The following is a 12,712-nucleotide window of genomic DNA, read 5'->3' as shown; positions in this document are numbered from 1 at the left end:
TTCAACCATTGCGGAAGGCAGTGTGGCGATTCCTTAAGGACCTAGAAATAGAAATTCCATTTGACCCAGCAATCCCATTACTGGGTATATATCCAAAGGATTATAAATCATTCTACTATAAGGACACATGCACACGAATGTTCATTGCAGCACTGTTTACAATAGCAAAGACCTGGAACCAACCCAAATGCCCAGCGATGATAGACTGGACAGGGAAAATGTGGCACATATATACCATGGAATATTATGCAGCCATCAAAAACGATGAGTTTCGTGTCCTTTGTAGGGACATGGATGAACCTGGAAACCATCATTCTCAGCAAACTGACACAAGAGCAGAAAATCAAACACCACATGTTCTTACTCATAGGCGGGTGTTCAACAATGAGAACACATGGACACAGGGAGGGGGGCACTACACACTGGGGTCTGTTGGGGGGAAATAGGGGAGGGACAGTGCGGGGTAGGGAGTTGGGGAGAGATAGCATGGGGAGAAATGCCAGATATAGATGAAGGGGAGGAAGGCAGCAAATCACACTGCCATGTGTGTACCTATGCAACTGTCTTGCATGTTCTTCAAATGTACCCCAAAACCTAAAGTGCAATAAAAAAAAAAAGAAAAAAAGAACTGGCCGGGCACGGTGGCTCAAGCCTGTAATCCCAGCACTTTGGGAGGCCGAGGCGGGTGGACCACGAGGTCAAGAGATCGAGACCATCCTGGTCAACATGGTGAAACCCCATCTCTACTAAAAATACAAAAATTAGCTGGGCATGGTGGCACGTGCCTGTAATCCCAGCTACTCAGGAGGCTGAGGCAGGAGAATTGCCTGAACCCAGGAGGCGGAGGTTGCGGTGAGCCGAGATCGCGCCATTGCACTCCAGCCTGGGAAACAAGAGCGAAACTCGTCTCAAAAAAAAAAAAAAAGAAAAAAAGAACTAAAGGAGAGGTGCTGCCCATTCAGGGTCTCATGCCAGAATAAAGTCACCCTGGAAAGGAAGGGGAAGAGGCTTCCTTTGCTCCTCTCCATGGTACAGGGAGCAAACTGGAATTTAAAGAGTAGTCCAAACCATTTTGCAACCCCCAATACAATAACTGATGCAACTGAGAATCACCCATGGAAGCAAAAACCACTGGGAAAAACAAAGGCTTTGGAAAATGAGACTATCACATGATCCCAAAGTATCATCCCACACTGCTTCTTAATTATAAAGTGAAAAAAGTACCCTTACAAGCAAGAGGTATCACAGACACCACTTAAGTGATCAAATGTGGCTTTACCAAAATGGAAACATTGACACTATGTGCTTCTTGAGGTGATGCAATGGGAAAGACCACATCTCCTGCATCATATTCTTACCAAAAGCCTTTAACCCAATCTAACCATGAGAAAACAAAATGACAAATATCCCCAGAAGCAGGACACTATATGATTCAAGTGTCCTGGCTCTTCAAGAATGTCAGTGTACTAGAAGACAAAAACAAAGGGGCAAAAGGCCCTAGATTCAAAAAGCTAAGGAGACATAAGGCCTAAGCACAATCCATGAACCCTGAACAGATCCTGGATTTAAACAGCCACTATAAAAGACACTGCAGGCCAGGCACGGTGGCTCATGCCCACAATCCCAGCACTTTGGGAGGCCAAGGAGGGTGGATCACCTGAGCTCAGGAGTTCAAGACCAGCCTGACCAACATGGAGAAACCTCGTCTCTACTAAAAAAAAAAAACAAAATTAGCCAGGTGTGGTGGCAATGACTATAATCCCAGCTACTCAGGAGGCTGAGGTAGGAGAATCACCTGAATCCGGGAGGCGGAGGTGGCAGTGAGCCAAGATGGCACCACTGCACTCCAGCCTGGGCAACAAAAGCAAAACTCCATCTCAAAAAAAAAACAAAGGACATTGCAGGAAAAATTTAGAAAATTTGAACATGAAATAGCCTATGATATTATCTGCTCAATGTAAAATTCCTTGAGTGTGGTAACAGGACTGTGATGATATGGGAGAGTGTCTAAGAGACATGTACATGCTGAAGTGCTTGACAGTGAAGTGTCACATTTTCTGCAGCAAAAAGTGTACGTGTACCTAAACACACACACATCAAACATACGTACGTGCAAGAAAGCAAATGGCAAGCTGTTTCTAAAATTTTTTTAAAGACCAGGCATACAGGGCACCTCTAGTATGCTGGAAATGTTTTATTTTTTGATGCAGGTGCTGGTTACACAGCTGAGTTCATATTATGTATTTTCCATATGAATCAATACATTTTTATTTTCTAAAACACAGCCTAGACAGCAAAATGTTACAAAATACCGCTCTCTGCTGGCTCAGTATCTGTATATGAAGATAAAGAGAAGAAAAGGAAAAAAGGAATACCCACATAATGTTTGCCCATCCACTGCCCCTGTCAAACAAAGAATATCGAGCTACAAACCTCGGAAAAGCTTCTGAGCAATGTGCAGAGGGTTTCCAAAGCGGAAGTTCTCCCCACTGAACAGGGCTAAGATGAGTTCATTCTGCTGCTCAACGCTGTCTTCAGGAAAGTGAGGCAGAAACTGCTGGAGGTGTTCACGTTGAGAGTCACTTAACACTTCCTGCCACGTGGAGAGGCTGACAACATCAAAGAAGATCTCAGGCTAGGAGAAACAGAAAAAGTAAACAAAAGGAAAATACATTTGTAAGTTTTTTATATGTGTGTATACACAAAACATTACATAATATATATAAGATTTACCAATTTAATCATTTTTAAGTGTAGAGATCAGTGGCTTTAAATGCATTCACATTTGCTGTGCAACTATCACTACCAAGCTTTTACGTTTTTTAAATAAACTAAAATTCCAATGCTCTTGAGATTATTAGACTACATATGAGCCACAGTCTTTATATCCAACAGTAAATAACAATCCAGAGGAAAATTATTTTAGTAGAGAATCCCACTTGGAAGCCTTCTCTGCCAACAAGGGTATGAGGGTGTGGCAGGAAAAGGTTAACACAAAAGCAATGAACTTGAGGAGCTAAAGTCACCAGCTAAGAGTGAAAAGAAACAGGATAGCGTTCACTTTCAACTCACAAGTTATATGGATACCTTGCATGAGCAAAATACTAACTTGGCCTGGAATATGTATGGTCTGAGGTGGGGAACAATTAAATATGCAGTTACAAAGTAGTTAAAGAACTGCTGATGTGTGTAGAAGCAAACATCCCGCATATACAATGTCAGAGAACACTCACCAAAAAACGTTTAAGACAAGACAGGGAAAAAGAAAGACAAAAAAGATGGCGAGGAAGGTACCTGTGGGGGAACAGAGAGGGAGAAGACAGGAGGGGGTACATGGCGGGCTTCAGTGGTCTTGGTAGTGTTCCCACCCTAACTGAAGGCTACATGCATGTTTTATTATTGTTTTACCTGTGTGTATATGTGCATCTTATAGACTCTTAAGTGTAATACATTTCTTTTTTTTTTTTTTTTTTTAAAGAGTTCAGGCATTATTTGGCTAGAGCAAGGACAGGGAGGGAGGTGGAGGCAGCAGACAGCAGAAAGATACAAAAAGGAGTTGTGACTTTATCCTAAGGACAATGGAGAGCCACTAAAGGGTTTCAGCAGCAAACAACCCAGAAATCCAACCACCTATCCCAGGTATCTTTGCATGAATGTATCAAAAACACCTCAGTCCCAATGCCCAGAATCTTCCCCTGCATTTTTGCATACCATTTTATTCCTAGCTTCTAGCTCAGTGTCTGGCATACAGGTGCCTAATGGAACAAGTGTTTGCTGACTACATGAGTAACATAAAGGGACTGCTCTGAAAGAGCATGCCCAGAAAACATGGATGTGAAGTATATACACCAACTGCAGTACAGCTGTTACTACAGCGGAGAGAGGATCAGAGAACAGCATACTGGTGGCTTTCATTTTATCCATAATATTTGACATACTACGAAAGAAGAATGTGAAACAAATAAACTAAATAATCCCTTATAAGACTGGAGGACGCACAGATGACCGTTTGCTATATCATGCTCCACACCTGTATGTTCAAAATATGGCAAAACCAGAGAAATACAGAATTAAATGAATGTTTTCATGTATATAGTGGCTTGCAGATAATAAGCACTTAATAAACAGTAGCCACCTTAATAATGATTATACATCGTGCCTATGAAAGTGGTCAAAAACAAGCTGCCATCCTATCCCAGGACATGTGCTATTATTGAGTAGATGGTTACCTTATGGATTCAGAAATATGTGTAGATTTTATTTAATGTTCCACAACATGGTAACCATTTTAATGTTAATCGCACATATATAATTCTGCTTTTGAAATACACTTTTTTAATGTTTATTTTCTATTAGTTAAGTGGCTTTATTGACATAATTGAACATAACAATGTATAACATTTATTAGTTTCCCACTGAAAAACTTCCCAGTGAAACTGTTTCCAGTAGAACACAGGTCCAGGCATTAAGCATTTCCAATAATGTTCTATGTTTGAAAAGGTGGTGGTGACCTGAACCAGAGTCCTTGTCCATGCTTGCAATGGGACTCAATATTATCCTGCTGGGCAAAAGAAACAGCTAACAGATATAATCGTGCTATGACTGAAAAAAGCCAGGAGCACAAAAGATGCCAGATAGCCCACTGGTTGAAAATAAGAGCAGACACCACTACCTCTCCCATGTACCAATATGCTCTGAATCTAAAATAAGCCCTGGCAGCAAACTAAGAATGACAGTCTATTTCCTATGGTTCATTGAGTTTGGGCTCCACAGATAACACTGTCAGAAAAGCAGCTATAGCTTAAGGGGTCTGGACATTTGCTCATCCAAACATAAACAACAATTAGCTCATTCAGATTCCTGGGTCCCTAGTCAGTTGTTGGGATGAGAGCAAGCATGGGGCAATCTAGGCCTGGGACGAACAATCCCAGGCTATGATGAATTCCCTGAGTCACCAGGACCCTCAGGGGCTTAAGGCCCTAAACAGAAATTCCACTGCCAGCCTTAGCACCATTAGCAGTATTGTAGTGGCCTCCACTATACTCTACTGCCAATCAATCCATAACCACAGTGTACACCCTCTTCGCGACTGCATTTTTAGACTACATATCAAATTATTAATGTGAACCTAACTACATTTACTGATAAACATGTACTTCATAAATATCACAGAATGAAGTGTCTCAAATAGTTGAAAAGAACCGAACAAATAAAGGGACCTAACCCTAAGTTTAAAACAAAAGCATTTAAAAGAAATACTGCAACTATTAGCTAAAAGATTTAATAACATAGTAAGACACTGGGTCAGGGAGGGATTAAATGCCAAATATTTCACAGTGAGGATTAAGTACTCATAACGCTCTCCTGGTTTTAGTAGAAAAGATACCCCACTTACATATTTTCTTATATTTGTTTTCCATTATTTCTTCCCCTCTACTATATATTTTTTTCTATTTTTAATTATTATTTCAGTAGTATTGGGGGAACAGATGGTGTCTGGTTACATGGGTAGGTTCTTCAGTGGTTATTTCTGAGATTCTGGTGCGCCCATCCCTCAAGCAGTGTACACTGCACCCAATGTGTAGTCTTTTACCCCTCACAACACTCCCATCCCTCCCCCCGAAGTCCCAAGTCTATTATCATTCTTATGCCTTTGCGTCCTCAAAATTTAGCTCCCACTTACAAGTGAGAACATAGGATATTTGGTTTTCCATTCCTGAGCTACTTCACTTAGAATAATGACCTCCAACTTCATCCAGTTTGCTGTAAATGCCATTATTTCATTCCTTTTTATGGCTGAATAGTATTCCATGGTTAAAATATAAAACTTTTTTAAATGGATGAAAATTATCTTTTTAAAAATAGGGGCAAGGCGCAGTGGCTCACGCCTATAATCCCAGCATTTTGGGAGGCCGAGGCTGGTGGATCACAAGATCAGGCATTCAAGACCAGCCTGACCAACATGGTGAAACCCCATCTCTACTAAAAATACAGAAATTAGCCAGGCATGGTGGCATGCGCCTGTAATCACAGCTACTTGGGAGGCTGAGGCAGGAGAACTGCTTGAACCTGGGAGACGAAGGTTGCAGTGAGCTGAGATCATGCCACTGCACTCCAGTGTAAGTGACAGAGCAAGACTCTGTCTCAAAAAGAAAATAATAATAATAGGGTTTATATCACATTATCAAGTTATTTTGACATGGTTTCTTTCTTTTTTTGAGACAGAGTCTCGCTCTGTCATCCACACTGGAGTGCAGTGGTGTGATACCAGCTCACCGCAACCCCCTCCTCCTGGGTTCAAGCGATTCTCCTTCCTCAGCCTCCCGACTAGCTGGGATTACAGGCACCCACCATCACACCTGGCTAATTTTTGTATTTTTAATAGAGACAGGGTTTCACTATGTTGGCCAGGCTGGTCTCGAATTCCTGACCTCAGGTGATCCACCAGCCTTGGCCTCCCAAAGTGCTGGGATTATAGGTATGAGCCACCTCATCCAGCCTTAAACTTATGATTTTCACATCCTTTTTGTTTTTTTAATTGTATTTGGGCTCTGGGGCACATGTGCATGTCCTGCATCCTGCAGGATTGTTGCATAGGTACATGCATGCCATGGTGGTTAGCTGTCTCCATATCCCACCCCGTTGTCTACATCAGGCATTTCTCCCGGTGTTATCCATCTTTTTTTTTTTTTTTTTTTTTGAGACGGAGTCTTGCTCTTGTTGCCCAGGCTGGAGTGCAGCAGCACAATCTCAGCTCACTGCAACCTCCACCTCCCAGAGTCAAGCAATTCTCCTGCCTCAGTCTCCTAAGGAGCTGGGATTACAGGCGCTAAACACCAAACCCAGCTAATTTTTATATTTTTAGTAGAGACGGAGTTTTGCCATGTTAGCCAGGCTGGTCTTGCACTCCTGACCTTGTGAACTGCCCACCTCAGCCTCCCAAAGGGGCCGGAATTACAGGCCTGAGCCAAGCGCCCAGGCAACATGTTATTAAACATGCAGAACATAACTTATGTTTTCCTCCTTAATCAGAATATTAAATAGACTCTAGACTTTAAAAAAAAAAAAAAAAAACATAAGACAGGCTGCCTACAATGTAGAAAATGAACAAAAGGGAGCACAAAAGACTGGAAATGTAGAATGGAAAAGGTTTCCCCTAACTGTTACAAGGAAGCTGACAGAGAGGAAAAGGTCGCAACCATGTCATTACTCACATCCTCCAGAAGGTCCTCAGGCAGACTAACTCTGGTTCCTCCCAGGAGGCAATCCTCCATGATGCGCGTGCCATGGCCATCTCCACATGGACCAAGTTCCAGGGGATCTGTCAGCATATGGTCTAAGGAATCCATTGTTTCTTCTCCACAGGTACTCTGGACAAAGACATGCATCTTGAGACAGAAAGGCAGAAATTCCAGGGATATAGTTGACGCTAACACTCCAGAAAAACATTCAACCTCCAGCCTGTTCTTACACCTTATCCTTGCACCTAATTACAGCTAAACAGCTCTTCTCCCACCCTTCCACCACAGCATTCCCACTGGAATTTTCAAGTCTTATCTGGAAGAGCTCTTTTCTCAGGATGCTCCCACAGTAACTCCTAAATTCATAAATTTCATATGCCTGCATTTTACAGATGAGTAAAATAAGGCTGAGATTAAATGATAAACAAATCACAATCTATAAGTTAGACTTCCCAGACCAATAATCACTCTCCCAATTTCTTTAACAACTGTTTTTTAGCCATTAATTATCTGTTATTGGCTGGGTGCAGCAACTCACGCCTACAATCCCAGCACTTTGGGAGGTCGAGGCAGGCAGACCCCTTGAGTCCAAGGGTTCAAGACGAGCCTAGGGAACACGGCAAAACCCCTTCTCTGCAAAAAAATACAAAAATATCAGCCAGGCACGGTGGCGCATGCCTGTAGTCCCAGCTACTCAGGAGGCTGAGGTGGGAGGATCGCTTGAACACAAGAGGCATAGGGTGCAATGAGCCATGATCACTCTACTGTGCACTCCAGCCTGGGCGACAGAAACCCTGTCTCAAAAAGAAAAAAAGAAAGAAAAGAGAAAGAGAAAGTATTATTTGTCGTTCTTTCACAAAAGAAAATTTGCTGAAAATTCACATACACTAGTAAAACACAAATGCTAACGGTCACTTTATGAGGTGCTATTAAGAGCCAGGCCTTTCCCATACCTTATTTAATTCCTACAATTGTGCAAAGTAGGGTTATGGGGGTTATTACACCAGAATTAAAACTGAAAATCAGAGGAGGTCAATAACTTGCCCAACCCCAAGGCAATACTGAAACTCAGGTCTGCCTGCAAACCCATGTGCTTAATACTACACACAATACCTGTTGCATAATCTCGCAACATTTAAATAATGAAAAGGAAAGTTACTGATATGACTTTATTAGTCCACATAAATTCCTAAGGTTCCACACACCTGACCATGACAACCAGCAAAGTGAATAGCCAATCTGCCTTTAGTTAGTCCATCTGATCCATATAATCACGTTATTTTTCTCCTTCCTGTAATAACTGAACACTGTTGATCACCTTTAGGAAACTACATATTACAACATTATCAGACTGATGGCTGGGATCAGGTGTAAAATTGACAGCAAGGACCGCACAATGCTAACAGGACCCCAGGGAGCTTAAATTCAATCACTCTACTAACACGTACTAAATCCATCCTTTCCAGCTCCTAATCCTACAAAGTGGGCTAAAAAGCACACTAAAATGAAAAGAAAAAAGGATGTTAACAGTCAAAACACCAGAATTCCAGCCAAGGTCTGTTACTAATTCCCACTAGCATTCCACAAATCTTACCACAGCAGGTGTCAATTTCCTTATTTGATGAAGGGGAGCTGGACCAGGTCCTCCTTCCCGTTATTTCCAATTCTGGAATCCTGCAATGAATAATCTCTAGATGACGAACAGTGTATATTACTTACTACAGGTACTTTTCAAAAATTTTCAAATGATAAAGAACAAACCTAAAATAACTACATGTAAAATGAAGCATGTTCCACTAAATTATTTCAAGTTCCCTTGAAGAGATTTCACATCCATGTAAAGACACAGCAGAAACTTTAGAGTTGGGTCAAGGCAGCTGGGTGGTCCCCAAACAACTGTACCCCACATCCCCCTTCAGCACACGGTGAAATGACATCCTGATTATGCCTAAATAAGTGAAGTGGGTGAGAGGGCACACAGCTTATGAGTTTAACAAAACTTTAAAATACCAAAAAAAATTGCAGAAGCAACCTGATGCTCAGAATAAAACCTTCTTAACAGAACTAGCATAGAAAAGACTATCAGCTGCAAAGTCAGGGTCCTACCTGCCTCTTAGGAGGTCCATCTCTATTTATACAACTTGCTCACAACTTTCTTCAATGACAGTGCGTGTCTAGCTAAATTTCATCTAGTCCAGTGACAACCTTTGCACTGCCACTATTCTGAACAGGATGTCAAAACACCAAAACCAGGCAATTGCCAGGGAGTCGGACCCCGGAAGCCGAGGATTTCCAGATCTTGGGGCGTCCTGGACCTCTTTACTAGAGCAGGAAGGCCTCTCCCCACTGGCTTTTCCTCTGCACCTGGTCTAACTTTCCCCCGGACCCTCCCCAATGCAGAAGGTAAACCCTTGGGTCCTTCTGGAGTAACCGCCGTTTCCAAACCCGTCAACTCCGCAGCAAATCCCCTCCGGCGCCAGCCCGGCAGGCCCAATCCCGGGGTCCAGTCCTCAGAACCGCACGACTCGGCCCCGCCCCTCCCCCACGCCGTGCCTAACCCTAACCACCCGCCTCCCGCGTCGCCCCGCTCCCAACGCCCCGCTCCCGCTCCCCACGCCCACAGGGATAACGACTTTGCGGACCCAGCGGCCCGCTCCCCAGAAACACTTTAACCCTTTCGTCGCCCCTTGCCGGCCCTCACCTGAATCGCTGGCGCTGGTCCCCTAACCCGCTGCCCCTCTACGGCCGCGGGCTCTCGGACGCGCTCGCTCCCGCAAGGAGTCTGGGTGCGCGCACGCTCCGGGCCCGGGCGGCGGAAGGGGCGGGGCAGCGCAGGGCGGGGTCTGGAGAATGCCGGGGCGGGGCCACAGCGGGCGGGGCCAGGAGCGGCGCGGGCGAGCACGTGGGCTGGCTGGGGTGCCTGCGAGCGGCTGGGCCTGGGAGTGCAGGTTCCAGCCAGTTTGCGCGTCTCTCTTGATTTAGGAGCTTCCAGGTCTCACCTGATTTAGGAGCTCCCAGAGGTGCTAGACTGTACCTGTCTTTGCTTGACCGCGAATCAAAGTTCCATAGCCCATGAGCGAAGGCACGTCTATTAGCTGACGTTTGCAGAGCGCATACCCTGCCCCAGTCCCGACGCGAAGCACTTTCTATCCACCGTCTTTGTGCTGCGGCGCCGGGAGCTTTTAGAGCCCATTTTACAGTTGAGGACAGAATGCGACCTAGGCCTGTGCCTTGGAGTTCCCTCATTCCTCCTTCCCGTCCCCGGGCTCTCGATGTCCAGAAAGAAAGTACACACATCGATGGATCACATTTTAAGTCAAACTCCGTCATATTCCTCTTATCCACTGGGTTTTGCTTAGAACGGCTTCACACTGCTTATTCCAGGTACTACCGGCCGTTGCGCAGAGACCATTCTCAGTTCTCTGTGTGGATGGAACGCAAGGAGCCGAACGGCTGAGATAATGTTCCTCCCTTCCTAGAAAAGAGTGGTTTCCAAACAACTCAATCTCTGTTCCTCTACTGGCTCCACAAATGCCCTAAGTTCCTGTTACACTGTTGAGAGGCTCTTGAATTCCAAACGACCAAGTATAAATGGCAGTGGAACATCACTCCATAGTTGTTACCGATAATTCCATTACCTTGGGACAGTGACGAGACCAGAAAGAGAAAAGAGTAAAAACACTGTAAACTATAATTTTTGATAGACTTTGGTTTTTAGAGCAGTTTAAAGTTAACAAAAAAATTGAGCAGAGGGATCGGAGATTTTCCAAATACTCCCCACCCCTCTCCCACATGCATCGCCTCCCGTTTATCAACATCCCCTACCAGAGTGGTATGTTTCTTAGAACTGGTGAACCCGGCCGGCCAGGCGCGGTGGCTCACGCTTGGAATCCCAGCACTTTGGGAGGCCGAGCCAGGTGGATCACAAGGTCAAGAGACCATCCTGGCCCACACGGTGAAATCCCGTCTCTACTAAAAATACAAAAATTAACTGGGCGTGGTGGCGCGCGCTGTAGTCCCAACTACTCGGGAGGCTTAGGCAGGAGAATCGAACTCAGGAGACGGAGGTTGCAGTGGGCACAGATCGCGCCATTGTACTCCAGCCTGGCGACAGAGAGAGACAAACAAACAAAAAGAACTGATGAACCTACATTGATACATCATTACGCACCATCACAGTATAATGCAGAGTAATTTCACTGCCTTAAAAATCATCTGTGCTCCACACATATAAGTATGTTCATTGCTTATAATAGCACTGTTTATAATAGCAAAGACCTGGAACCAACCCAAATGCCCAACAATGATAGTCTGGATAAATAAAATGTGGCACATATACACTATGGAATACTATGCAACCATAAAAAAGAATGAGTTCATGTCCTTTGCAGGGACATAGATGAATCTGGAAACCATCATTCTCAGCAAACTGACACAAGAACAGAAAACCAAACACCACATGTTCTCACTCACAGGCAGGTTTTGAACAATGAGAACACATGGACACAGGGAGGGGAGCATCACTCAATGGGATCTGTTGTGGGTTGGAGGGCTAGGGGAGGTATAGAGGTGGGTAGGGAGATTGGGAAGGGATAACATTGGGAGAAATACCTAATATAGGGGAGGGGAGGGGTGGGATGGAGGCAGCAAACCACCAGGGCAAGTGTATACCTATGTAACAATCCTGCAAGATCTGCACATGTACCCCAGAAATTAAAGTATAATTTAAAAATATATTTTTTAAAAATCATCTGTGCTCTGCCTGTTCATCTCTCCCTCTCCTCTACCTCTGGCAACCGCTGATCTTTTTATTGTCTCCATAGTTTTGCCTTTTTCCAGAATGTCATCTAGTTGAAATTAAATAGTATATAGCCGTTTCAGATTAGCTTCTTTCACTTAGTAATATGCATTGAAGCTTCCTCCATGTCTTTTCATGGCTTGATAGCTTCTATTTCTTTTCAGTGCTGAATAATATTCCATTGTGTCATATACCACAGTTTTATCTATTCACTTCCTGAAGGACATCTTCATTGTTTCCAGGTTTTGGCAATTATGAATCAAGCCAATTGCCAAAGTGCCTTCCAAAGCAGCTGTAGCATTTTGCATTCCCACCAGTCATGAATGGGAGTTCCTGTTGCTTCACATCCTCACTAGTACTTGGCGTTGTCAGCATTCTGAATTTTGGCCATTCCAATAGCTCTGTAGTGGTATCTCATATTTTTTTTGTTTTTGCTTTTAATTTTTATTTTTTGTAGAGATGGGGTTTCGCCATGTTGCCCAGGCTGGTCCCCAACTCCTGGGCTCATGCAGTCCACCCACCTCACCCTCCCAAAGCACTGGGATTACAGGCATGAGCCAGTGCACCTGGCCCCATATTGTTTTAATTTGCATTTCCAGGATGACGTAAGATGTAGAGCCTCTGTCACATGCTTATTTACCATCCCTCTCTCCCTCTCTCTCTCTCTACATAT

At 44.0% G+C, this 12,712-nt stretch overlaps 1 protein-coding gene across 9 annotated transcripts in view; it reads right to left on the bottom strand.

The window, feature by feature from the left end:
* Window positions 1–10,041, bottom strand: part of NFRKB (nuclear factor related to kappaB binding protein) — a 36,228-nt gene extending 26,187 nt beyond the window's left edge. For 3 of the 9 annotated variants that reach the window (XM_017522961.2, XM_037736109.1, XM_037736103.1), the window contains exons 1-5: window positions 9,943–10,031; window positions 8,836–8,915; window positions 8,447–8,541; window positions 7,215–7,388; window positions 2,434–2,635 (exon numbers count right to left, since the gene is read on the bottom strand). In XM_017522961.2, the coding sequence (XP_017378450.1) occupies window positions 2,434–2,635; window positions 7,215–7,388 (376 nt within the window). In that variant the 5' untranslated portion in view covers window positions 8,447–8,541; window positions 8,836–8,915; window positions 9,943–10,031. Of the gene's footprint in view, window positions 1–2,433; window positions 2,636–7,214; window positions 7,389–8,446; window positions 8,570–8,835; window positions 8,916–9,942 lie in introns of all 9 variants that reach the window. The other 6 variants (XM_017523211.2, XM_017523483.2, XM_017522818.2 and 3 more) reach the window with 5 other exon arrangements.
* Between the last annotated feature and the right edge of the window lie 2,671 nt (window positions 10,042–12,712).

Source organism: Cebus imitator, unplaced genomic scaffold (genome assembly GCF_001604975.1).
Source record: "Cebus imitator isolate Cc_AM_T3 unplaced genomic scaffold, Cebus_imitator-1.0 Scaffold0, whole genome shotgun sequence".
Taxonomy (NCBI): domain Eukaryota; kingdom Metazoa; phylum Chordata; class Mammalia; order Primates; family Cebidae; genus Cebus; species Cebus imitator.
This window is presented reverse-complemented; position numbering and strand designations above follow the sequence as displayed.